The 27,500-nt window shown below is 47.2% G+C and overlaps 3 protein-coding genes across 10 annotated transcripts in view; 1 reads left to right on the plus strand and 2 right to left on the minus strand.

The window, feature by feature from the left end:
• The window catches only part of LOC115534894 (estrogen-related receptor gamma), a 32,463-nt gene extending 30,288 nt beyond the window's left edge, over positions 1-2,175 (minus strand). The window contains exon 1 of the mRNA XM_030346178.1: positions 1,976-2,175. The gene's annotated coding sequence lies outside the window, so the exon portion shown is untranslated. The remainder of the gene's footprint in view (positions 1-1,975) is intronic.
• Positions 2,176-3,075: 900 nt separating this feature from the next.
• Positions 3,076-13,791, minus strand: gpatch2 (G patch domain containing 2). 8 transcript variants are annotated; one of them, XM_030345477.1, is made up of 10 exons: positions 13,618-13,791; positions 12,429-12,669; positions 11,202-11,779; positions 10,961-11,025; positions 10,373-10,573; positions 9,736-9,820; positions 9,458-9,497; positions 9,168-9,232; positions 8,236-8,324; positions 3,076-6,396 (listed from the first exon to the last, which is right to left on the minus strand). In XM_030345477.1, the coding sequence occupies exons 1-10, from the start codon at positions 13,665-13,667 to the stop codon at positions 6,227-6,229; spliced, it is 1,584 nt and encodes a 527-aa protein (XP_030201337.1). In that variant the 5' UTR covers positions 13,668-13,791; the 3' UTR covers positions 3,076-6,226. The 8 variants fall into 8 exon arrangements, with proteins under 8 accessions (XP_030201337.1, XP_030201334.1, XP_030201336.1 ...); XM_030345474.1 differs by having other exon boundaries at positions 8,236-8,357; XM_030345476.1 differs by having other exon boundaries at positions 10,322-10,573.
• A 577-nt stretch (positions 13,792-14,368) lies between these two features.
• Positions 14,369-27,500, plus strand: part of lpin1b (lipin 1b) — a 22,158-nt gene continuing 9,026 nt past the window's right edge. Inside the window, 8 exon segments of the mRNA XM_030345037.1 lie at positions 14,369-14,663; positions 20,961-21,164; positions 21,720-21,815; positions 23,974-24,269; positions 25,650-25,757; positions 26,092-26,215; positions 26,471-26,885; positions 27,146-27,239. Of these exon segments, the coding sequence (XP_030200897.1) occupies positions 14,592-14,663; positions 20,961-21,164; positions 21,720-21,815; positions 23,974-24,269; positions 25,650-25,757; positions 26,092-26,215; positions 26,471-26,885; positions 27,146-27,239 (1,409 nt within the window). The 5' untranslated portion in view covers positions 14,369-14,591.

The following is a 27,500-nucleotide window of genomic DNA, read 5'->3' on the forward strand; positions in this document are numbered from 1 at the left end:
TGTGTGTGTGTGTGTGTGTGTGTGTGTGTGTGTTTGTGTGTGTGTGTGTGTGTGTGTGTGTGTGTGTGTGTGTGTGTGTGTGTGTGTGTGTGTGTGTGTGTGTGTGTGTGATAGCACAAATTCAAATGCTTGCATGGCCTCGAGGAGCAAACACAACGTCCTTGTGTTGGTACGATTGTCACAGGCGCCGCACTTTGCCTCCGAGGATGACCACTAAAACTGCTCAAAAATGCAGAGACACGTGAATGACACGGCAAAGAACCAACCTCTTTGATTGGCTCCTGCTAGAAAAACACACTCCACAATGTGTGAACTCATGTACAATCCACTGGTTTACATCTTCATCTGTCTCTCTGGGCATGAGGCATGACTCCCTGTGGCTGCTGGCTAGGCAGTCTGTCTATAATGCCCTCTCTCGTCCGGTTGTGTGAAACTCGTGTCTGTTTCCAACCAGCTTCTTCCTTCTCCCGCTCTCTCTTTGGTGTCTTCTTGTTTCCTTCTCTCTTTATGTACTATTGTTGTTCCTCACTCCCTTCTTCGCTTTCTCCCTCCCTCCATCTCCCCCTCCCCCCCTCCTTTCTTTTTTTCATTTTAGTTTCACCGGTGTGACGCTAAACATGATCTCCCCTGAAAAAGCCTTCTGCTATTCTTTAGGCCTTCTCCTCACACACCGGTGACCATGAAGTCAGAGATTACGCGAAGCCCCTCTAAATCCAATACGAATCACCACACACACAAACAAACTCACACACACACACACACACACACACACCCACGCACACACACACGCACACACGCACACGCACACACGCACACACACACGCACACACGCACACGCACACGCACACACACACACACACAGAGCAACAGCCTGACCTACAGCCGCCTGGACCGTCGCTTGCGGTGCCCCTGGCCGTGCCCCTCTGGGCCACTTTAGCCCAGGTTAGCACAATGCGGAGCATCCCGGCCACGCCGAGGTACACCAGTCAAAATGTAATTTTCTGCTAGATTACACACGATAATGGCTGGCTTTTGGAGGCAGGCCATAAGTGATGGCATCCAATTATAGATGTATAACTATCGATCCGTCAACACAACCGGCTGGGAGAGACCAGGGAGGAGGGGGGTAAGGGGGGAGAGAGATAGATAGGGATAGGTAAAGAGGTAGAGAGAGAGAGAGAGAGAGAGAGAGAGAGAGAGAGAGAGAGAGAGAGAGAGAGAGAGAGAGAGAGAGAGAGAGAGGGGGGGGACGTAAGAGACTGATGGAGTGAGCAAGATGAATGGATAGATGGATAGATACATATACATAGATAGATAGGTAGTAAGGATGTAAGAGCGAGAGAGAACAAGATATACAGATAGCGATCGGTAAATAGGAGGGATGTAAGAGAGAGCAAGAGAGACAGATGGATAGATAGGTAGATAGATAGATGGGGGAAGGTAAGAGAGCGAGAGAAGGAACAAGAGAGGGTGAGAGAGATAGAGAGTGAGAGAGAAAGAGATGGAGCGCAGAATAAAAGGTGACAATGAGTTCCATCTTGGAAAAGTCTCAACATTAAATATGAAATGACTCAAAAAGTCCCACCAAAGCCCAATCGTAGAAAACACACAGTATTGTTATCTAGAACTCCCAGCAGGTAGACAATACAACATCTATCTAGCTCCAACTGGAACCTGTCTCCATAGGTGTCCCACCTGAGCAATGCACACACACACACACACACACACACACACACACACACACACACACACACACACACACACACACACACACACACACACACCTTAGCGAAACAGACCAACACCACTTGGAACGCACCTACCTATGTCCATGCACATCCTCACTAACACAACACAGCGCTTTACGTCTAATCCAAAAACACTCGTCCCAACTAAAGACAACGAGAACCAAGCCACGCCGTTCACAGCAGTCATCCCCATAGGTCTCGCTCCAGCAGTGCTGCTGGGTACTTACTGCTAGGCACTCATCCACGGTGGCTGGTTCTTCGGGCTACAGCTGCAGTCAGTCAGTCAGTCAGCCTCAAGGACACACGCTCCCCTCTCGCTCTGTAGCGTAGCGCTGCGATGCTGCTGCTGCTGCTGCTACTGCTGCTGCTGCTGCGGCACGCACGCACACACACTCCCATTAACACACACACATCCATCTGCGCAGGTACTCACGCACGTACGCACACACACACACACACACACACACACACACACACAGAAACAAGCAGAATTTGCTTCTCAACCAGTCTCCCTTTGGTCCAGTGCAGTTTACCTTCCAAGCTGCCTTGCTTTTGCTCTCTCTTTATCTCTCTCTTTTTCCCTGTCCCTCTCTCCCTCGTTCTCTCTCTCCGGGAGTCCTCAGAGAGTATGTCAGACAGAAAGTGTGTTTAGAAGAGGTGCGTGTGCATGTGTGTATGTGTGAGGGAGGGGGAGTTTGTGTAGAGGACACAGCATGCCTTTCCTTTTTTGAAGAGAGAGAGAGAGAGAGAGAGAGAGAGAGAGAGAGAGAGAGAGAGAGAGAGAGAGAGAGAGAGAGAGAGAGAGAGAGAGAGAGAGGGAGAGAGAGAGAGGGGGGGAGAGAGAAAGGGGGGGAGAGAGAGGGTAATAAAGGAGCACAGAGGACAACACAAAAGGGGCAAAGAGTTCCAATGCAGCCTCACTGAAGGATGAAGTGAGATGAAATAGGAAAGGTGTGGGTGGATATTGTAGAGGAGAAAGAGGGAGAGATGGTATTAAAGGAGTATAGAGGACACAGCACCAATACAAAGGGGGGAGAGAGTTCCATTGCAGCCTCACTGAAGGGTGAAGTGAGATGGAATGGGGAAGGTGTGGGCATTGTGGAAGAGGGAGAAAGAGAGAGAGAGATAGAGATAGGGAGGGAACAGGGCATCATATTTCTGTACTGTTGAGTCAGCACGGGATTGGGATGCATGTGTTGATATCTCAGTGCTGGTGGAGCTCTGGGGAATGCCTTCATCGGGCCATAGCCGTTCTTTATGACTTTTTTTGGGACACATTTTGGTCACACACGTGCAGTGAAACGGCTGTGAAATAAAACACCTCATGTCCGAAGTTTGTTTTTTAATCTCCAAATGTTGTTCACCTTGCATCACCAGTTCAACGTTAGTATTCCTTTAGTAAAGTATGTTGTTTTTTTTGGCAAGAAAAACAAAAAACCTTTTGTATACCTGACATATATAACTTTCATTTTCTACATACTGGCCATGGTGCGATAAATCTACACAGTCCCGTTTCAGTAAGCCTCCACCAAACATCATCCCGACTACAGGCTCTAAACCACGGATGGGTAGCATGCTGTTCAAGCAAGCAACACTAGGGCTGACGAAACCAAAGCATAGAAAGAACCGTGTGGAAGGGAATGGGTCCTAAGGAACCACCTGATGTCAGTGTTTCTCAGTCGCTTTGGTACAATTCTCAGATCAGAATTGAAATTCTCAAATCTACTTGTTCAATCTTCACATCACTGTGTCACTTGTGCGCATCAAAAAAGCAGTTTCTCATTTCTTCGAACAAGTTGCAAATGCTTTGGTACATCCATGCAAATGATTACGTACAATTCTCCGCTCTTTCCTACATTATCAATTGCTTATGTCATGTTGATCAAAATGTATTGCAATGGATCTGTTGAATAGTCTCTCCCCCACAACATTTAGGCATTAGTTCATTGCATAAGTCTTTAAATGCAAAATGGTTGAACAAGTTGTCATAATATGTCAAGTATATATCTATACATTTCCATTACATTTTTTTTTAAATCTGACCTGAATTGGTAAATTGCTTCCAGGTGAATCTTGACTTTCGCTTAAGAAGGGAAATGTGTGAAGTGTTAGATCAACCAACGATCAACCAGTTTACTGAAATAGCTCAAAGGTGCATCTCCTGAACCATGAACTGGCAAGTATATATAAAGCTGGAGCACAACACAATATTACATTGTCTGACAATGGAAGGACAAGGAATTGGACGGGGTCAACAGCCCGGGAGAAGAAGGAGTGAGGCTGCGGGAGAAGGAGAATTTGTGGCCCAACAGACAGGAACGTCAGGAGGTGCAGGAAGACTGCATTGTAATTCCTACAGCAATGCATGTACAGTTTACCCTAAGGAGATTGCCCTATGTTCACATTTCTAGCAATGATCTAGGTCTGTCAACAATTTACAGTACAGTCAAAGCGTAAATGTGAATCTTGTCCAGTCTCTTGCAATCAATCTCCCACATACACTAAGGTGTAACTTACAATATACAATAATTGTCTTCCAAACTTTAGACATAGTTGACATCAGAACATCCCTCCAGTGTACACTGTTATATTGACAACATGACTAAGCAATTTGACTGTCTTATCCGTAGGCCTACACAATGACACAAGGGCTTGTCATTCTGATGGCACTGACATGTTCATTGACACAGCTATTTACTTTAGAGATGAACTAAGGAGTTTGAGCAAGAGACTGGCTTTTGCAGGTTATCCGGTGTTTTGCTATTTGTACGAATTGTTTTGAGAAATGCATTTACTGTTTTGCAAATGTTGAGGACGATTTGAGAAATGTACCAAAGCGACTGAGAAAAACTAATAGGATTGGTATCAACATAATATCACCAATACTATAGTCCACATTTCAGGATCATATTAAAAATGATTTTAAGGAGCATGACATGGCATCCGTTTCTTAAAGGTACGTGTAGCTAGCGGTTAGTTACATGTAAAGTAGGCCATAGGCTGAGTCAAACCGATCATAAACTTGAGATCTTCTACTTCATAATTCAAAACAAAACATTGTAGACCGATGGCCAACCTACGGTACATGCCAAGAGTGAAGAGTGATAAAACTGTTGTGGAAAAACAAACGGAATCAACGTCCAGATCCAATACACCTACCGACATAATGTCACAAAGTATTTCATATTAATAACAAATAATGAAATTCTTAAACTAAAACGGTTCACATTGGACGATGCAACACGACATAAGACGTGACTCAGCGGATTATAGCAGTGTTCAGTGGGATTCTGACGCGGATAGGGTTTGAGCAGCATGATATTGATCATGGCGATCCTGCCACGGACACAGCAACCTGGAGTGTCTTCCTTCATATACGTGGCAGAGATCCAGGACAGACCGGAGGACACAGACAAAGTCACAGTGGTTTGGATGCATTCGAGGGAGGGTTTCCATTTCGGCGAATCGTCATTCAACCCATTATGAGTGTTTATTTTTGTAGACTGCAAAAGGATTGAAAAAAAAAAAACACCAAAAAACACTTAACCTGTATTTATTCACAATTGATGCTCACACCAGTCTGGAACAACGCCAGGTATTTCAATAGGTAGGTATAGCCCTGATAGATCGTCCCGGAACGGACGGCTTGCTCCTGGACTTCCAGGTTGAGTCCTCGTGACCGTAAGACAAACGCATAGGAGGGGGCATTTACGGGTACCACATTCACCACTACACAGAACAGAATCAACGGGCGTGGAGGACGAGGAACGAGCATGAATAATACAGAAACCATTCATTCAGCAGTTCTCCTGGCTCCCGACGCTCCTCACCACCGCACAACTGGTGTGTCACGAAAAAACCTTTTAAAAACAAGCCCGTTCAGATGTGCTCCGCCAGGAACGGCGGAGACGCTCTGATAAAAAAAAAAAAAAAAACTAAAAGATGGTGTTTAATCCATTTACAGATTCGGTTGATTGGAGAACACAGAAGAAAAAAAACCTTCACATTCTCAGCAGATAGACTCTGGTGCCACACTCCCACAGTCCCACAGTTGACATCGCCCTCCATTCCTGCGGCCAGACACACTGAGGTAAAGGCAGCTCTGAGTAACCCGTGCGCTGGGTCTTGACGCGCCGATATCCGGCGAGGAGTTATGCTCATATCGCTCGTCGTTTTTACGCAGATCAGGCTGTGTTGACGAGAGGTTGCTTCCCTGTTAATGGTCCCCTTAGTCTCATGGTATCGTGTACAAAGGTTAAACGGATCTCCACGATGCTTCCCCAATATGGGGAGGTTGTGTCTCTCTGGGAGCACAGAGGGGGCGTATTTCTCTATGATATCTTCGCTGTACGCTGGGTAGCATCCTTTCACCCCCGACGTGCTCTATTTGGACCATGCCGTCTGTTGTGGTAGATTGCAATGAGCATGTCAACGAGATCCCTGGGTCGGAGGCCGGGGGGGGGGGGGAAGCCTGGGACTCAGTTGAAGCCCAGGCCCGCGCCCTTGGGTCTCAGCGTGGCCCGGACGGGCTCGGTGATGCCCCGTCCCTCGGGTCCCAGGCCCGTGCCGGGGTTCCAGCCCATAGTCTGCATCATGCGGCTCCCGAGGTTGGTGTCCGGGATTGGGGAGGCACTTTCCCCCACCACGCCTTAGAGAGAGAGAGCGAGAGACAGTCGCAGAGATGGAGAGAGAGAGAGAGAGATATAGATCGAGATAGATAGATATATAAGACCCAGAGAAATAGGGATAAACAGAGAAATGTACAGAGAGGAGAGAAACAATTGTCCTGGTTAGAGATTGATAACTGCGCGCATGCACGCGCGTGCGTGTGTTTTATTTAGGGTGGCAGTAAATTGAAACCAGCATCATTGTTTCACCGCAGCTTTTTAAAGTAACCCAAGCGTGTAACTATATTGTTCCGTGCGTTAGAAAAGCGTTGAGGGAGAAGGAGAGAGGCCGAGCTAGAGATTACACCATCCTTCAAAAGCTCTAAAAAGCACTCTGGCGTAGTTCTACTTCCTGACCGCCTCTCCCGACCTTTCGCAGAACTCTCCCGACGTTTCGCAGAACTCTCCCTTCCGTCGCTGCCACTCGAGGTTCCCGACCCCTTTTTCCCAGAAATGAGAACCGGCATGCAGGTAACCTACGCATACGCACACCCAGCTAACTGCATTAGCCTGTCCCACTGCCCTCCGGGAGGAACGGCGAGAGGACCCGGTTCTGTGGAGGTCGGCCAGGGAGTAAGTGATTGGGATTGGCTTAGGCGGGGGGGGGGGGGGGGGGGGGGGGGTAATCCAGTATCTGCGTTTTCGACGGCAGGCACGGCCAGCTGTCCAAGGTCTCCTGGGGCTTACGAGGAGGAAGGAGGTTAAGCGCTGGAGCAGGTGGCCGCCGATGGCCGCCGGAAGGTTCCGCGTCAGACGGAGGCCAGCACGGAACATTCCTTGTGCACGGACAATCTACGGGTTCCTCGACGGTGTCTACGCTTAAGGAACAAGAGGGGTTCGAGGGTGAGTGATGGTAATGGAGCGATGTTTGAAAAAAAAAGGTGCATCTGACTCCTCCATTTTGAAAGATGCAGACTTGCATGTGCCTAATGGCATGTGCGTTGGGGAGTGGGTGGGGGTGGGGGGAGGGAGGAGGGGGGTGGGGCGAGGACCAGTAAGTGGACGGCCGGAGGAGACGGTGGGAACTTGCTGGTCGACGCGACAGGTTTCCGCTTGCTAAGACGAGATTTAACACCGATAGCGTCGTGAACATCGCTTTCAAAAGTAAAACCATTCGATCCCTTCCAAATCCTAATGAGCATCTCCCTGAGCAGTTTGGACGCCACCCTGACGTTACCTCACGCTGAACAACAATCCTAAATGTATTGTATGGTTGTAGCTGAGCGAATCGTTCAATACTTTTCCAGTGTACAAGCAATATTTTTTTTTTGCAAAAATTGTCTACGCTATTCACCTTGAACGAGGAGATTACAACATTATGGAGGATTTAGGGTTCTTTCGTAAGTGCTTTGGGGAACAATTGATCCCCAGTGAAATGAATCAATGCTATGGTGTTTTATTACTTATTTATGACTAATGTTTCCATGTGTCTCCGATTATGTTTAAGGAGCACCGAGTGTGTAAAGATAATGCTCCCAAGATGAAATACCTATCCAAGCGTTAAGATGAAAATCTGGAAATTAAGAAGTAACCAAATATTCACAACGCACACCCGGAACGTCTGCAGTGAAACGCATGGCACAGCAACGGCTCTTTCCGATTGGCCGAAAACCGTGACCGATGACGGCGCCCGAAACAACGATTGATTGTTTAGGTTCCATTTGAGGGTTAACGAACAGGCAAAGGGAGACAGAAGAGGAGGAAAGGAGGACATTTTGACGGCGATGGCGACTGCCAAAACAGAGGACGGGGAACAGAAACCGCCACGGGGTAAACAGTGGCAGATGGCGCGCTAGGTAGGCGAGGTGAGTGTCCGCTACCTGTGGTCGCCGTGGAGCCCAGGGGCGCTGCCTTGCGCCTCCGCTTGACGTCGCCCGTGCACAGCGACCCCAGGTGGCCGCTGGTCTGTCTGTGGAACCCGGCCGGCGACAGAGAGACAACACTGCATCATCACGCCCGCGTCACGGGGGAAACTAGGGTTACACCTCGTCATTTACCATTTCTGTTTCAGTACATTTCATTATTCACGTTAGAAAAATGTGCAAAAATTATATATTAATGTATACATTTAAAGACCGTAGATACCTATAGATAAATGATTTGTATTAGTGTCTCGGATAAAATCTATTAAATACATCAAATTCATATATTTATTTCAGTAAAACAATCAAAAATAAATGTATTAAATAGCTGTAGAATTAAGGGGGATCTATGAGGAATAAGTTGGCAGAAATGTAATATAATATTCAAAAGTATGTTTTAATTAGTGTATAATCCCATGAAAATAAGAATTGTTGTGTTAATATGGTGCTGTCCATATGTTATTGTTTTTCCTAATTTATTTTTTTCCGTTAGGTCAACCAATTTGGATTCCAACAGATGGCCAGGAGTTTGACAGGACTGCAGTCAGAGGAGACGTACACACACCAGAGAGAGAGAGAGAGGCACGAGAGAGAGAGAGGCACGAGAGAGAGACACGAGAGAGAGGCACGAGAGAGAGACACGAGAGAGAGGCACGAGAGAGAGAGAGAGGCACACGAGAGAGAGAGAGAGAGAGAGAGAGAGAGGCACGAGAGAGAGACACGAGAGAGGCACGAGAGAGAGAGAGAGGCACATGAGAGAGAGAGAGAGAGAGAGAGAGAGAGAGAGAGAGAGAGAGAGAGAGAGAGAGAGAGAGAGAGAGAGAGAGAGAGAGAGAGAGAGAGAGAGAGAGAGAGAGAGAGAGAGAGAGAGACTCAGCTGACATCCTTACCTGCTGGCCGTCTTCACTGAACAGCTTCTCCGGTGCCCTCTGTCTGACCGGGCGTCCCAGTGCAGCTAAAATGGAGATGACAAAAGAGAGAGAATAATGAACGTGCAATCACTGTTGAACAACAACATCCTCCGTGGCACATAATCAAGAGAATTATAGTTCTCATTCAAATAACCGAATAATGTTGGATACAGGATATTGCCCATTTCGAGTAGATTGAGATTCTGATAAAACACGTATTCACGTGTGATTTTTGCAAAAGAGTAATTTTTTGGAGAAATGTGTCTAACCTGGTTGTGTTCTCTCCTAGAACCTGGAATGAACCACGGCCTGTTGAAAAGATGGGTAGCTTGGTCAAATAACATCATATACATAATCAACATCATCACATACATCGTTCTGAGAATCGTGTACACTCAGATGCAGCAACAACACCACAACGATAAACTCAGGTTAATAAAACACTGCTCATTGGTAAACTAAAAGTTCAAAGAGATGATAAAAACCCAGGAAAAAGCTGACATTGATGCCAGTAGTCAACAAAAACATCCTTGTCAGGAGGACTCACTCGTCCTTGGCTTGTCGTCTGGCGGGATGAGGCAGCCCCAAGTCGACCCTGTTCTGGTGCATCCGGCCCAGTCTGGCGTGGAAGCCTGCTCCAAACAGCGGTGGTTAGTTATCAGCTTGGACCTCCACTCCCCCCCCCCCCCCCCCCCCCCCCACCTCCCCTCACTACTCGACAGAATCCAAACTGTGTGCATGCTGTGCCCCCTGCTGGCTAAGAGTGGCATTACAACAACATTGCTGCATTTTCAAAGGGATGGTTTGTGTAAATTGAGCCCTGTCATGACCTCTACTGTGGGCTACATGGAATAAACCTTTGGAATCTCACAGAGATATCCGCCTAGCTAGATGGACAACCATGATCGAATTCCTATGGCCACAATTTATCCAATTCATGTCAGATACCAATAAAAGATTTCTATCCATGAGACTGCGGTGCGTAAAAAAATAGAATTTGCTTAATTTATCGCAGAGGGGGAATTAAAAAAAAATATATATATTAAAAGATCTACACAATAGCAATGGTAGCAACTAGAAAGCAACGAGGAAATGCAAATTCTACCGAGAATCAACGTAAAACGTCTCCCTACCCCCGGCGTGCGTGTGTGTGGTGTGGCGTGCGTGTGCGCGTGCCCCCCCACCTCTCTGCGAGGTGGCGGACATGAGGGGGAACGAGCCGTGGAGGATGCTGTTGAACACGGGGTCCTCCATCTCCAGCTCCTCCGGCTCCGCCTCCTCCCTCTCCCACCAGGGCACCACCCCGGCCACGCCGCACGCCCCCCCGGAGCCCGGCAGCGCGGGGGGCTCCGTGTCGTAGAACCAGTCGCTCTGCTCGTCGTCGGCTGGCGGGGGGGGGGGGGGGGGGGGGGAGACACAAGGACGGGATGAGGAGCGGCTGTCAGCTGGGAGCCAGGTCAGTGCCACGTCGGTGGTAGTCCACCCCTGCTCCAAGCCAAGCCCATTTAACCGGGTATTGTACCCCTGGGTTTATAGTAATGACTGCAATGCTTAATAATAAACCTGGATACATTATTAAACGATGGGCAGCACTCTCCTCTGAAGAGCACTGTAATGTCCCCCTTTCGGTGGACTATTCATTATTTAGAATTAAAAAGAGCCGACTGAACGAGTGCTCGTTCTGTTAACGTTACGCCGTCAATCGTGATGATTAAACCCCCTATTAGAACAGGGCCTCGTGAACGCCTGAGTTGTAGTCGTGGCACGGGTACCTTGACGACCCTCGTCGTTGGTGTAGAGTCCCCCGTCACTGCTGTTGCTCACGCTGCTCGTATCGCTGACCGGGGAGAGAGGGGGGAAACAGAGGGAGGGCACGTCTTGTATCAGTAGTAACAACACAACGCTTAAGAAACCCCGACCGCCTCAGGAATGAGGCCTTGCGTGAGGTCGTGTGCCCGCCGTATCCTCCCGCGGTTAAAGAGTGTTGGAACGAAAGGGGAAAACACTAACCACCTGTCACTCATTTCCTCGTCCGAGTCCTTGGGCTCCTCCAGCTCCATCCTGTCCTTGGACCCCCCCGTGGGGGTCGTGGCCGCGTCCTCGCTCTCCACCACCACCCCTTCGTCCGCCGCCTCCGCCCCGGGCCTGTGGGCCGCCAGCTTCCTCTTCTTCACTCGGCTCTTGGCCCCTCCTCCTCCACCACCTCCAACCCCCCCACAGCGCTCCGCGAGGCCCCTGCCCCCCGCCGTCTCTGGGCCCGCCCCGGGCAGCCTGCACCCTGGGGCGGGCGGGGCCCTGGGGACGGGCGGGGGCCCCAGCATGGCGGCGGAGGAGGAGGTGGTGGTGGTGCCGCCCGGGTCCGGGGGGGGGTCCACCGCCATGCGTTTGACCTTGCGGCGGCGCCTGAGGCTGTGGGTGCCCTCGGCGGACCCCAGGAGGCCCAGGTCGTCCTGCCAGAGGGGCCGCTTGCCCCGGCCGGGGTCGGCCGCGAGCGGGGTGCGGCGCTTGGGGCCCAGCTGCTCGTCAGAGTCGCTGTTGTCCCGGGCGTGGCTGTTTGCGCCGGAGACGCCACCGGCACACGCGCGGTAGTCCTGCAACGATGCCATCATCCACATGCATGGTTGGGAGGGAGACTTTGGTATGCAAGTGCATTTGATAGGAAAGACTATATTATGGCTGATGCATTGGTCAAATAGCGGCCCGGGAAACATTGCGTTTTAATATTGGATGGAATCGCAGGTCTGGGCACCTCTTGTGCTTCATCACACAATAGCTACATAGTTTGCTCATCTTTTGACTTCATCATTAAGAGCACGTTTTAATACAAAAGCAATGGTGTGAGGGCTGATGAACCAAACAAATCAGGAATACTGAATTACTATAAATAAATGGAAGATCATTTTCATATTATTACCGTTTGTTCCATCAATTTTGAGTTTGTTTAGCACGGCTATTACCAAAGGGATCATTTGAATACCAGCAGGGCATTCCGGAGCCTACTGGGTATATGTGACACGAAATCATCCGAGACTCATTTCGTCATTTACTATGCATAATGTATGATGCATAAGACCATTAGGAAGCCCTGTGGGGAAACATTCCCCTATTTCCCCCCCCTGCTCCTAAGAGCTCAAACTACAGAAACAGTTCCTGGAACTGTATACATTTCCTACCACGATGCAGAACAATACAAGTGCAGGGTGCAGGTTCTTAGGTTAGCACGCCCAGCGAGACACCCACCTTGTGCTCCTCTCCACTGGACTCAGAGCCCTCACTGAGGTGGCCCGCCTCCCAGGGTGGGTGGGGGTTGTCAGAGCGCCGCTTCCGGCCGCGACGCTTGCGGGACTGCCTCTTCAGCAGACAGCCCACGGCCAGCGCGTGGTCCCCGCCGTCACCAAAGCCCCGGGCCGCCTGCTCTGAGCTCTCCTCGAGGGCAGACACCAGGTCATGGACCAGCTCGTCCATGTTCCGGCAAAAGTGCCTAAAGAGTAATGATTTTCTGTGGCTTACACGGGCAGGAACTATAGGGAATACGGTCGACTTTATGACAACTGTATTTGTTCAGCACGGACTGACGATTGTTTGAATGACATGATGTTGACATTCAGCTAGAGGCTCTGAACACGATGAATAAATAGGCGCAATAAGGGGCTGGATATGACCAAAATAAGAGGATCTCTTGAAATGCTTGAGAGGTATTAATGCATGATCTAGAGATAGTTGGATTTCATCAGCTCTTAGGGTGAAAAGTTATACAATGTGCAAAGGGGTTCTTATTTGCCTTTGAGTCGAACAGATTGTGTAACTTCTGCCTGCAGGGTCGTGGCGTTTATGCTCACTGACAGACTTTAGACAATTCATTCTGTAAAAAATATTTATGGTTTTATAGCTTATATAATTTAATAGATAGATGGTCTACCTACCGTTTACGGTTTTTACATTATAAAATAGATACTGTAATAGCTATAGGTTATATATAGGTTATAGCTACTTTAATATATTATAAATTGTGTAACTTCTGTCTACGGGGTTTGGGTTGTCGTCATCACTAGCAGACTTTAGGAAATAGATACTGTAATGAAGTTTAGATTCTTAAACAGATTATAGATTGTGTAACTTGTGCCTAAGGGTTTGGGTTGTTGTTGACATCACTAGCCGTCTTTAGGAAAGCGGCTAACGGAAACTCGTTCCTCGTTACTCATTGACATCTTTCCCCCCATGAAAGCAGCCAAATATGTAACTTAAGTCAAAAGAAACAAGGGGATCAAGCCTGGCCTACGTTTTAAAGAGTGTTAAACTGTGCAAAACAACAAATATTCTGTTTTAATACTCTGAACCTCGCTAGTTAGCTCTGCTAGCCGACCAAGGCTGACGAGTAACGCTTGAGATTCAGCTCGAGTCTGTGCGGTTTAAAACACACTTCACTTACCAGCTGGTTCCCGCTTTACCGATGGCTTTTAAATTCGCTGCACGGAACATCAAACCAGCCAAATGCCAAATACCTTCAGCCAAAAACAACGAACAAACACAGACTACACAGTGGAGGCACCATTCTGCATGAACAGCTAGCTAGAGGAGTGAATAGGGCGCCTGAGCTCTTAAGTGTGCGTGTCATTGCTTTATTTGAGCGATAGGGGTCAGTATTTCCTACTGAATCAACTCAACAGAGGATGGTGGTGATGCATGTAGAACTCGTGGAAATAAAGATGCAGGTAGAGATAGACAATAAAAACTGCAATGCAAATATGACATACTTAAGTATATTTAAATATCAAGTGTCTGTAGTCATTTCCAAGTTCAACTGGTCACTGAACTTGAAACAACTAATGAAGAGGTTGCTCTCTTCTGAGTGACTGTGGTGGGTCAGTTTATGGTCAACAGCTGTCACTGACTCTGTGTGTTATCTAACATTTTAACTGTGAAATGACTTTGAGGTGTGCATTTACACAGAAAGATTGTGTGCACGTGCATGTTATTATGTAAGTGTGTTTCCCAGTGCATGGGTTTACTGTATACGTATGTGAGTGCGTGGGTCACACCCTGTAAGACCAACATACCAACACACAGTTGCCCTGGACGCAGATCAGATGCTTGAGAAGTCAGAGGGTCCGTCATAGGGTGACCACTCAAGGCCCTTCTCAGGTTTCAGACTCTAGGAACAGGTACATTTAGTACTTAGCTGCTTCTCTCCACACAGACACACACACATCGCACTTGACTTGCCTCAACCCAACGACCGAAGACACAAACTATCTCCAGTCCCCAACAAAGAGCGACAACTTCGAATTGATTCCAGTGTCGGGCGACACATCTCCCTATATGAGACTTGGGGAGGTTTGAGACTAGAGAAACAAGCAAAGAGAGGATCCACAGCAGAGGTTTCCTTGAGCAGACGATGGAACCATGATATCCATAGACCACCTCGAAGAGTACCAGGGGACAGTAGAAGATGCCACCGGCACCACATGGAACTGGGTAAAATAGTCTGTACAGTTTGGTGCATGTTGAAGCACGGTGTTTGTTTGTAATGCAGCATGATTCAAATGATTTACCACAAGGGACTTTTATCTCAAAGCCGAACTGCGGAGGCGCCGTGCAGCGCGCTTTTATTTTAGTTTTCAAGCAAACAGGAAGCCATACCCTGATCCATTCATTGCGATGAGCGCACGATTATCATGCTACTTAAAAGTGTAATAATTTAACATAAATAAAACCCAAACATAACACTCCACTTCAATGTTTACAAAGATAACACACTTATTCATCAACATTTATTCATTGAAAGTAACACTTTTGAATGAAAGTAGGCCTATGTGTGTATGGAGATAGAGCAAAATATATAGATAAACAAAGAGAGAGAGAGAGAGAGAGAGAGAGAGAGAGAGAGAGAGAGAGAGAGAGAGAGAGAGAGAGAGAGAGAGAGAGAGAGAGAGAGAGAGCGAGAGAGAGAGAGAGAGAGAGAGAGAGAGAGAGAGAGAGTCTGTGTGCGTGTGTGTGTGTGTGTGTGTGTGTGTGTGTGTGTGTGTGTGTGTGTGTGTGTGTGTGTGTGTGTGTGTGTGTGTGTGTGTGTGTGTGTGTGTGTGTGTGTGTGTTCAGGGGGTATCTGGGTTCCTGGTGCTGTCGGTCAAAGGGTACTGAGACAGCAGGTCTGAGGTGTAGCCTGTTTCAGCAATTGCTCCCCGTAAGAAGATCTGTCACTTGCGTTGGAGAGGGAGCGTGCGAGAAAGGGGTAGGAGAAGGAGGGATCAGAGCATGGTAAATGTGTATCGTAATGCAAGCATTTTTTTAAATAACGTCACAATATCAGTTAATCCTACCATAGTGACCGCAGTTTAACTGAAAGCTTCTTAAACAAAGGGTTGTTCAATAGTTCTCTGGGAACACGTTGGCTGTTCCAGCAAATGTTCCGCCCTGAGCTTGTGACTTTCACACCAGTCGTTCAGTCAATGGCTTGGATAATCAGTCACCACATAAAGCAATTATGCATCAAACTATTTTAGATCTGTGCTTTGGTTTTTTTTTTGGTTTGTTTTGATTTGTTCAATGCCTCGTAAGTCGTTAAAACTATCTCTATATTGCCACAAGTGATTTAGATTGTATTGGCTGTTGCGTCTTATGGAGCAGTATTATACACAAACCATTTGAAGTACAGAATAGGTCTCTGTAGTAGACGGCACAGGAGCAAGGAAGAGAGTATGTCGAGAGGATACGAGTGAGAATGGCTGTTTTGGTAGTGAGGTTGTTTATGTCCTAAAACAACCCCAGTCACTCTGACTCAGCAAGCTTGAAATGTGGGAAAAAGGCTTAGCCAAAAATATTTTTTGTTGACTATTTCTGAGACAACTGCTTAAGGCAATTGCAGGTTGAAAAGCCACACTACAGTTGGTACTATGGGAAGACATTCACCTTGGCAACCAAATTCAAATTTCAATTTGAAGATATGAACACCAGATTATACCAACCCCACATCTTGATTTGTGGTTGCGCAGTCAGACTACAGGCTATTCAGTTTACCATTGATAAGGAATTCAGCAGAATTCATATGTAATTTGGATAAACAAAACATGCTTGAAAACGTAAGTAAGAAAGTAAGAAATCAGCAGAAGATTACCTCCTCATTTTGGCATCACATCATTTTTTATCATGGCATATCAATCAACTTAGCTAGCTAAACACAGGCTTCAGCACTTTTCATTAGACGGAAATCAAACCTTCGGGTGTTTGTACTGGTCAGCTCAAATGTGTCCACTGGGGTAATTTAAGACAATGTTGTTTCATAACAGTAACATAATGTGTAAAGTCTGCAAGGTCTACTGAACTACAAAGCACCCAAGGGAGGGTTTCAGACGTACACCTCGACAAGCACAGCAACAACTGTCTCAGAACTCTTGGAAAAAGAAATGCCTGGGGCCACATGTGTAGTGTAGTATCTATATATGTGCATCTATACTATTGATATAATTTCAACTTTTCAGACAGGGAAATAATTGGACATGAGGGTGAGAAGCTCAGCCATCCGTGGGGAACTCGGATTAGAGCCGCTGCTCCTTTACTTAGAAAGGAGTCAGCTGAGGTGGTTCGGGCATCTGGTAAGGATGCCCACTGGGCGCCTTCCTTGGGAGGTGTTTCAGGCACGTCCAGTGGGGAGGAGACCTCGGGGAAGACCCAGGACTAGGTGGAGAGATTATATCTCAACACTGGCCTGGGAACGCCTCGGGATCCCCCCGTCAGAGTTGGTCAATGTGGCCCGGGAAAGGGAAGTCTGGGGCCCCCTGCTTGAGCTGCTCCCCCCGCGACCCGACCCCGGATAAGCGGACGAAAATGAGATGAGATGATGAGATGAGTTCTCTCCCTCTAGCTCTAGAGTCTAGATAACCAAAACTCAATTTCACTGAGAGACAAACATTACAATTGAGGAAGTTGGGTAGCTTGGTGAGTCTGTTGTTACAACAACCCCCCACACGTCAGGTATGAAAAAGACGTCAGTTATCTGTGTGGTGAAAGGGGCTCCTCTTGTCCTGTTACCAAGTTACATTCCTAAGAAATGTGACATTGTTTAAATATAGACAGAACTATATGAGCTAAAGACATAATTATTGGCAGCAGAGATGGCCTCCATGAGCTTCCTATACATACCACAACGTTTTTTTTATTTTTTTTTATACTCAACAGACACAAGCTCAAACTGTCTCTCTCAACCGCACACACACACACACACACACACACACACACACACACACACACACACACACACACACACACACACACACACACACACACACACACGCACGCACGCACGCACGCACGCACACACGCACGCACGCACACACACACACACACACACACACACACACACACACACACACACACACACACACACACACCACCACTAAACTACTAAAGAGAAAAAAATGCGAGCAAGTGAGTGAAATGATGATTTACTTTGATTGTGTAAGTTCACAGCAGTTCACCTCGACTGCATCCGACCATTGCGGTCACTCATGTCATTGCTTTCGGATTTGCATATTTTGTCGAACGTGGGTCGCACGGAGAGCTCTGGTTGGCTGGAAGAATCACCTCACTCTCTGCAACTTGCTGGGGATGAAACTTCAGAGAGTTTAGGCTATGTCTACAGGCATCACCCAACCACGATAATATCACACCCAGACCTCATTCAATGTATCGCTGGAAACAAATAAATACAAAATACTACATGCCTAAGTAAATAAAAGGCAAGCAGGCTATTATAGGGGGGGGGGGGGGGGCAAAACAATATTTGAGGGCGAGCACGACCGGAGGAACAGTAATGAAGCGTTACTTTGCCACAGTGGCAGCTCCTGCGTTGCATTTAACAACTCAACGCTGATTGGACAACCGCTTCGTTTCGCTGCAGATGATGTCACAGGATGACAGAACTGCCGGGCTGTGAATCGAAAGAGAGAGAGAGAGAGAGAGAGAGAGAGGGGAATGTCAGTGTACACTCTTTAAATAGACGTGAGGATCTGGTGACCCTCGAGCTTTGCGATACATTTAAGACGCGGATTAACTAGGAGCATTGTGCCTTTTTTGGAAATTGCCAATGCTACAATGTGCCATTCTTGTGTTGCTATCCATTGCTGAGGATACTGATAGAGCCGGTGTCGGGAGATATACCCGCTTGCGCTGCTGCTGAGACGGTGAGGTTTTCCTTCATGTAATTGCGTCTGGCTGAACATTTCCAGGTTGTTTCTCAATTTCACCATTTATGGCAGCAATATTATTCGACCAACTCAACGGACTATCAGCCGATATCGATAAGCCAGTGTTCAAAAGTAAAATAAAATATGTATAGCCTATAGCAGATGAAGTAGGCCTATATGTATGAAGATGAAGTTGCGATAGTTTCCTCATATATGTTGGTGTGCGCATATGTGTCTACACAATAAGAAATAAAGTTTAGAATTGAATATGAATACATTAAATTCACAAAGAAAATGTTTATTTGTTCCCATACTATAGCGAAAATCCCAAAGTAAATTGGAATAGGACTTGAAGAAGGCATGTTGGTCTTTTTTCTATGTTCTTCCAATGCACACAATTATTTTTCAGAGTGAGGTGATAACTGACTCAAGGTCAAGATATTTATGTCTCACACACACACACACACACACACACACACACACACACACACACACACACACACACACACACACACACACACACACACACACACACACACACACACACACACACACACACACACACACACTCACAAACACACACACACATGCCTTGTCACGTTGGGCTGGTTCAGTGAAAACCAATTTATATAAATACCTGCTAGTGAACTAACCGTGGAGATCCAACAAAAGTTTCTCTCACGCAAGATTGCACAGGATAGAAATTTCACACATAAAACTCATGTTGTAATATTTTTATAGTGCCATCATCAGTCAGCTGATTGTTATTGACTCATGATAGTCGAGATGTTGACCCAACCTGTCATACTCTCTCTCTCTCTCTCTCTCTCTCTCTCTCTCTCTCTCTCTCTCTCTCTCTCTCTCTCTCTCTCTCTCTCTCTCTCTCTCTCTCTCTCCTTCTCTTTCTCTTTCTCTCTCTCAATTAAATTCAAAAAGCTTTATTGGCATGACTATTGTGGCAAACCAAACAGTGTTGCCAAGGCATTACAGTGTTACAAATATTATGTATAATAACAAAAGAGAAGGTCAGAACAATATGTCCATATAACAACCTATAACAATATAACATAACATACAGATGTACATAATGTACATATAGAAATAATAGTAATATTGTAATACAATTTAAATGAATGTAAAGAGAAGCTACATAAAACACATTATAGGTTCAGAATAATCATTAAAATAAAACAGTGAGGCCTGGTGTAGAGTGTCATCCTCTCATGTTGTGGCAAGCTGAAATAAACTGTCCTGCGTGGACGGAGCTCTCATTTCTCCCCCCATTAGTATTTTTAGTTGGTCTAAATGGGAGTTTATAAAATGTGGGTGTTTTTGGCCGAATTCGCTAAAATATACTTTGCAGACATTTTTGAATTTGGGCAGGGGTGGAGGAAGTGCTGCTCGGTCTCTACAGCAGCTTCTTCACACTGCTGGCACAGCCACTCCTCTTTGGGCAGCCATGATTTCTTATGTCACCCTGTTTCTATGGCCAGGCTGTGAGCGCTCAGTCTGTACTTTGTTAACATCACTCTGTGTCTAACATCAGTCAGGTAGGGGGCCACAGTGTACTCTCTCTCTCTCTCTCTCTCTCTCTCTCTCTCTCTCTCTCTCTCTCTCTCTCTCTCTCTCTCTCTCTCTCTCTCTCTCTCTCTCTCTGACCTATGATGCCTTGTCTACCTGGAACATGGAAACATCAGGCTAGGATTTCCTGTAGTATCTCTCGCAGAGTGGGAAAGTGCTTCTGGGTAGCAGCCAGGTTTGTCCTACGTCCAGTATGTAGGTCATAGATCACCTCGATCGTGCGTATGGTCGCAAAGCATACTATCCCTCCCAAACTTGACAATACACGTGCGTATGTTGCTGCTGTATCCCAGTGGCAAAATACCTTATTTTACTGTGGGAGTGCACAGCTGGTACAACTTCTGTCATTAGCATTGCAGAAAAAAAGAAAAGCCTTGTGTTTCTTTACTGGCTAAGCAATTTAGTCTCAGTTAAATATAGGCCTTAAGCAGTCAGCCAAAGGCTAATAAACACATGGACCATTCAAAAACAGACGTAACAGTTATTTCCGGCCACAGACTCTTTTTTTAACATCAAACCGTCCCGCTGCAGTCGGCGTTCTTTCATCTGACGTTCCTCTGACATCCCCTGCTGCTTTAGTCTACGTAAGCATGTCCCGTCTGCCCGTTTTCCCTTCGTTCCACTCCCGCGACTCCAGTTCCTACCCATCTATTCTCCTCTAAAGTGGGTATAGTTTGCTTCCGCGGCATTGTCCTCCCTAAAGGCCTGATTATGCTTTCACGTTGACGCAACGCGAGGGGGGTTTACGGACCCATTACGTCCTTGCAGATCCTCCTTGCGTCCACCGCAAGGGCCTGACGTGCCCCTTCCAAAAATGGTAACCTTGCGCCGAGGTGACGCAGCAGCAAGGGCTGTGATTGGTCCGCTGCACGAAAACCCGACTCAGAACCTAAACATGTTTCCCGACTGACGTCGAAAGTGTCTGCGTGGTCCTTGCGTTGCGTCGACGTGGCGCCATAACCGAGCCTCGACACTCAGCCTTTACCTGTCGTTTGTGTTTTCGTCCCCCCAGACACGTCAGACCATGAACTACGTGGGGCAGCTGGCCGGGCAGGTGTTCGTCCAGGTGAAGGAGCTCTACCGGGGGCTGAACCCGGCCACGCTGTCGGGGTGCATCGACGTCATCGTGGTGCGACAGCCCGACGGCACCTTGAGGTGCTCGCCCTTCCACGTGCGCTTCGGCAAGATGGGCGTGCTCCGCTCCCGCGAGAAAGTGGTGAGGAGACGGGTGTGTGTGATGATGATGATGATGAGAGTGATGATTATGATGATGATGATGATGATAGTAATAACTGTTAATTATAACCGTCGTATTCGTCCTCATGGTCGCCGACAGCATCTTACATTTCGTTTGTACCACACTTTTGTGAAAATCTTTATTGTGATATTGTGATTACTTTTTGATGAATGGAAGCATGCAACCCTTAATTTGGGATAGCAAATCTTTTTTTGTAGGAATAAACCATTATAATCAAGAAGTGCGTCCACTGTTAAGAAGAGTCAATATACATGAGTTTTTAAATATTTGGCGATCTGAAAAACCTTTTAGCAATGTGTTCCTCTCGTTATGCTTGTCTGAAGGTTCCCCTTCAGTTCCTCCCCAAGTCATGGTTCTCATTCTGTATAAACAAACAGAAGTAGCGTGGGTCAAGTCATACGAATTCCTTTCTCACAGCGTGTCTATTATTCTCCTTACCTCTTCTCGCATTCCATCCCCTCCCATGACCTCCCCTCTTACCTCTCCCCTCCATCCCTGACCACTCTCCTCCAGGTGGACATAGAGGTCAACGGGGAGGCAGTGGATCTGCATATGAAGCTGGGGGACAACGGAGAGGCCTTCTTCGTCCGGGAAACAGAAAACGATGAGGTTCGGGAAAACCAGATATTTGAATTTGCGTGCATGCGATATGAATGCAATAAGAAACTAGTAATAACTTCTGATGAAATCGAACTCCAATTACAATTTTCAGGAAATCAAAGAAATTAATTATTATGTATATGTCAATTTCCGCAAATCGATTTTTACGTTGTAGCGTTTTTATATAAAGACAGTATTTGAAGAATTGTTGTACATGGTAGGATTAAAAAGAAATGTATTCAAAAGAAATGTGAGTGCTGCATATGCGCTATATGTTCAAAGATGTGTTCAGTTTTCCTACTCATTATTCAGCGACTGTTTGCAGTGCGACTGCAGGAAAACCAGACATGACCATTGTTTACATCCTAGAGCCACTATCAAAACAATCTCCTTAAAGGCCCCAAAGTGTACAGAGCTGAGATGGCGACAGTCATCTCTCCCATTGGTTAACTTGGACAGTCCTCTATGCATCAATGAGAACTCTGAAAGAACCTTTAAACCGCATGTGCTTCCTGCATTCTAGTAAATCTTGTTAACCTGTAATACAGGTTATCAGTTGTATGAAGCTGTAATACAGTTTCCTGTTGAAGAGATATAAAGAATGGATGCAGATATAGGAATGGATGCAACTTGAACTTGTTGAACTTGATAAATATTGAAAACATCCCCACAAATTCTTATTATTCTTGTTTACCTCACACTCACCAACAGGCCAATAAATATTTTGATATCAATTTGAGATAAATGCATCGCGTCCATATCAAAACCAATTCTAAACCCGTTTCGGACATTGCGAAAGTAGGCCGAGGTTCAAACCCCTGGCATTACATGATACGATACTAGATCCAGTGACTGCAGACTATGGTGCTAAGGGCTGAACTGGCTGATCTGCACCAGCAAGGGGAGGAGCGGGAATGACTTTCCCCGGAATGGTGTCAGATTCTCTGCCAAAGTGAGGGAGGGGGGGTGGAGGGGTATGCTTGCACGGAGATGGGGTTCCATACCCCCTTCTTGGCTGGTGCTGTGGCTTCAGATGACAAATGATCCGAGCTCTCATTTTCTCTCTCTCTCTCTCTCTCTCTCTCTCTCTCTCTCTCTCTCTCTCTCTCTCTCTCTCTCTCTCTCCCCCTGTCCCTGTCCCTCATCCTCTCCCTCTCTCCTCAGTGTTTTGAAAGGGTCTCAGTAGAGTCAGTAATGCAGAGTCTGTGTGGAGAATCCTGATTGCTTTAGAAATGTCATGTTTAGAATCACTCACCAAAGAGTGCACGTGAGTCCATGTGTACTTTCATTGCTCCTCCTTCTCCTCCAGGAATCAAGATTTTCTTTCCTAGAAGGACAGGCTCTGCAGTGGCCCCCTTTCACAGAATTAGGGGCGCACATCCTGTACTGGGCCAATGCTTTTGTTTAGCTGGAACGTCTCCTCTGTCAGATTCAGATAGAGAGAGAGAGAGAGAGAGAGAGAGAGGGGGAGAGAGAGAGAGAGAGAGAGAGAGGTTTGGCACATATTCTTGCCAAAGTTCAGCTTATGGAGTTGTTTTTCAGCCGACACACTGCCTATGTAGACAACAATACCTAGAAGAAGTGAGGCTTTCCCTCCACAAAGTTGGGCCAATGTTGAGGGCGTCAGCTGTTGTGATTGATAGGATTTTGGGTGAATCGCAGGTTATTCTGGGATTGCGCAAGCCCGACAAGGTTACAAACACAGAGCTGTTTTTGTTTAGCCACAGTCAAATTCAAGGCCTATTTCGTCCAAATCGAGCACGCTTTTTTTTATCAATTATTGTAACAAAAACATAATCATGGCACAGATAGCCCAATAACAAGTTTAATTTGTATCCTTAGATACTTTTAAGTTTCACAGAAGAAAACCAGCACACATGTGATGTTGTTATAGAAGACATTTCAAACTGTAGATTTTATATATACTGTTTCCTGTATCCTGGAAGTTCTTCCATCCTACCTGAACATCTCACAAACATGTGAAGCTGTGTCATAAATCTCTTTCCTGTCTAAACAGGAAGTGGTTCCATCCTACCTGAACATCTCACAAACATGTGAAGCTGTGTCATAAATCTCTTTCCTGTCTAAACAGGAAGTGGTTCCATCCTACCTGAACATCTCACAAACATGTGACACCATGTCATAACACTCTTTCCTGTCTTAACAGGAAGTGGTTCCGTCCTACCTGGCGACTTCGCCCATCATGTCCGACGGTGCCATCTTGATCAGCGCGTCCTTGATGAGCAACAAGAGCTGCGGGCTCACCGTCCAATCTCTGGGCGCCGGAGGCACAGCCGGAGAGAACGGGAGCGGGGCGATGATGAAGAAGAGGAGGAAGAGGAGGAGGAAGGCGGCTTGGGCGGGCAGCGTGTGGCGGGAAGAGAGCGGGGAGTACTCTGGGGAAGAGGACATGTTCACCATCGACATCAGCTCAGATGAGGAGAGGGCGATGGAGACCAGCAGGTGAGAGACGGCTGGTGGAGGAGGAGGAGAGAAGAGGAGGCGGGGGGGGGGGCAGTACTTAGAGGAGGGGGGACGGGGTACGTAGGTGAGGACGGGGCAGGGGGGGGCAGGGGGGGGGGGGGGGGGGGGGGGGAGAGAGTGCAGAGGAATAAAGGAAACGGAATTGGATGATCTGTTCATTTTTGGGGGAAAGAAACTAGATTTTGGCAGAAAGTAGCAATTTTTTTTAAAAAATGTGAAATGTATTATATTAGGAGTGCTGTAGTACTACAAACCGCATGTCATAGTACGTCATGTTATGACTCTATAATACTACCTCAAGTGTTGTGAGGGAAAAAAGGAAACTGAAGATTGAGAGGAATACATGTGTCTGTATGTGTGGGCGGCGAGCTGAAACACAGTAGTTCACATTTATGGTGTTTATGTGCAACAGCTGCGATGTAAGTCACATGGCAGGCTGGAAAGAAAGGACCGTGTCATGTGGACTTTAATAGCCTTCAGATACAGGCCGGCTTACAATAATGCACACACATACACACTAAAAAAAACACACGCACACACACAACCTCCCCCCCCCCCCCCCCCCCACACACACACACACACTCCCATACACACATCCACACACACACACACAACCTCCCAACACACAGAAAGACACTCAAACAAATATGGAAACAGTTGTGTCAGCGCAATCACTTGTTCTTCTGAAACGTTGAATTGCTTTTCCACGAGCCTGCATAGAAAGAAACCAGTGATGTAACCTGTCCGGTGTGGGCGTCTGTCTGTCTCTCTGCCGGCTTTGTGCTGCTTCTGCTTTGTGGTGTCTTTATCAGAGCGAAAGCAAGAGCGGGAGCTGGAGATGCAGTAGGATAGAGAGAGAGATAGGATTTAAGCAAGCAGGTTGATCCTTCTTCTGTGCAGGCTCATGTTTGCTGCTGTGTTCGACTGACGTTGTGGAGAGGGGTTTGGATTGTGTTTGACCCCAACACTCACGTATTGTTGTTTTGCAGGTCTAGAATGACCTTAAAGGGAATAATATGGGACATTTAGGCAGAACCAGTGACACCAACACACTTCCTGCACCCCCTCAACTATGACCTAATTTACAAACGACTGCAAAATTTAGAGGAAGCATTTTGCTTAAGCTTATATCGTTGGGTATTATTATATTTTTGAAATTCGTTTTCGGTTTTCTATTCATGTAAAATCAAAAGAATGGCTGAAAAATGTCAATGTGTTGGCATTTAAACCACATCCTCTAAAAGCGTCTTTACGCACCCACATCCTGTAAAAGCTGCTGTGGTGGTCATTGTGTTCGATGTTACGAAAAATGTATGTGGTATTTCCTTGTTTTGAAATGTGTGTGTGTGTCGGTCTCAGGGCCCGTGAAGTATTCAGAGACGAGGGGACTGTCTGCTCTAACGGTGGCTCATACAAAACGTCCGGGGTTTACGCCCGTTCAGACGGAGACTGGAGTCCTAAACACAGGTACACACACACACACATGCACACACACAGACACAGACACCCGCACACACACATACACATATATACGCACACACACAAACACACACACACCCACACCAGCACACACACACACACACACGTGCACAAACAGTCGCACACCAACACACACACACACACACATGCACACACAAGGGCACACTCATTCGCACACACCCACATATACACGTACACACACACACACACACACCAACGCACACACACCCACAAACACACACACGTGAACACGTACGTACCCACACGACAACACGCACACAGCAATATCCCATTAATAAAAGCCATTAACTTCCTGTTGCAGCCCTAATGTCTCTCGGCCCAACACGCCCAAGAGTGACTCAGAGCTCATGACGAAGGCGAAGGAGTCGGCCAATCGGGACCCAGCGATGCACTGGGCCTGGGGGGAACTGCCCCAGGCTGCCACGGTAACCAAACCGTGACACTGTTAAGAGTGTCTCTCATTTGACATTTTGATCCGCATGCCTCAAGACGGTTTGAGGAAATATCTCGAGAAATACCCATTACCATTTGAACCTGGCACATTTGAATGGGAACAGAAGGTTGACGCGTTCATCATCCTCCCCTGTTTCTCCCCTCCCTCCCTCCCCCCCCCTCCCCTCCCTCCCCCCCCCTCCCCTCCCTCCCCCCCCTCCCCCCCCTCCCTCCCCCCCCCTCCCCAGCCGTCCTTCCTCCCGCTCCAATCCGAGCCGCTGTCTGGAGGCTCCCTCATGTCCATCCGGTTGTCCGACAGTACCCACTTCCGGGTCATCCCCCCGGACGCGGCCCCCGATTACGGCGAGATGCACCGCGCTGCCGCCGCCGCCGCCGCCGCGTCGCCAACGCCATCCCACGGCCGGGGGCTCGCCGCCACGGCAACAGCAGGAGAGGAAGAGGAAGCGGGAGGAAGAACCGTCCCTGTCGAGAGGCCGGTGGTCCCCGGCGTTGGCATGGAGAGCGAGACGGGGGAGGAGACGGGGGCGGAGTTAAGCGCGGCGGAGTTAAGGGCGGGCGCCTTGGCTGCCAGCGTGTTGTTGGAAACGGACATCATCACGGCCCATCCGCTTCCAAAGACGGATTCTCCCTCCAAGAAGAAAGGTAACAAATCGATCGTTATTATCCTTCCAAAACTCAGCATTTTATCTTGTTAAAGAAATGATTTATAGAATGGAGGCAGTGATGACAGCTGCTTGAAATTGAAGATTGTTGACTAATAGCATGCCAAGAGTTAGCTTTTCCGGGAAAAGAACACGAAATAGATTTGAATATTTATTTTTTACAAAAAACACAGAAGCTCATTTACAGCTCATTGTGGTTTGAATTCACTTCCTCGGTGTACAACTGATCTCTGAATGCAGATAAAAGGAGCCGCCATCTTGGCTCCGACGGCATCTACCTGGATGACATCACGGAACTAGAGCCCGAGGAGGCAGCGCTGTATTTTCCTAAAAGGTACAAAACAAACACAAACACACACGCAAGAATCAAACACGCAAACCAACACACACACGCACACAAACACACACAGAGAGGACACGCAAAACGTCGGCAAAAGCATTGGCATCAAGATTCAAAGATTCAATGGCTTGATTTGTCACTTACTCTTGCAGGATGTGCGAGTAAGTGAAAGAGAGAGTGAAATGTGTGAGTGACATACTCTGTGTTTCTGTGCTTAAAATAGAAATAAAATACAATAGAATAAGAATGGAATAA

Source organism: Gadus morhua, chromosome 21 (genome assembly GCF_902167405.1).
Source record: "Gadus morhua chromosome 21, gadMor3.0, whole genome shotgun sequence".
NCBI classification, from domain to species: Eukaryota; Metazoa; Chordata; class Actinopteri; order Gadiformes; family Gadidae; genus Gadus; species Gadus morhua.

Coding starts and splice junctions, on each gene's coding strand:
- gpatch2 (XM_030345470.1), bottom strand. CDS start 13,667: ATGTTCCGTGCAGCGAATTTAAAAGCCATCGGTAAAGCGGGAACCAGC. Junction 9,233..9,457: donor CTAGGAGAGAACACAACCAG/GTTAGACACATT, acceptor TCTCCATTTTAG/CTGCACTGGGACGCCCGGTC. Junction 8,358..9,167: donor TCAGTGAAGACGGCCAGCAG/GTAAGGATGTCA, acceptor GTGATGATGCAG/TGTTGTCTCTCTGTCGCCGG.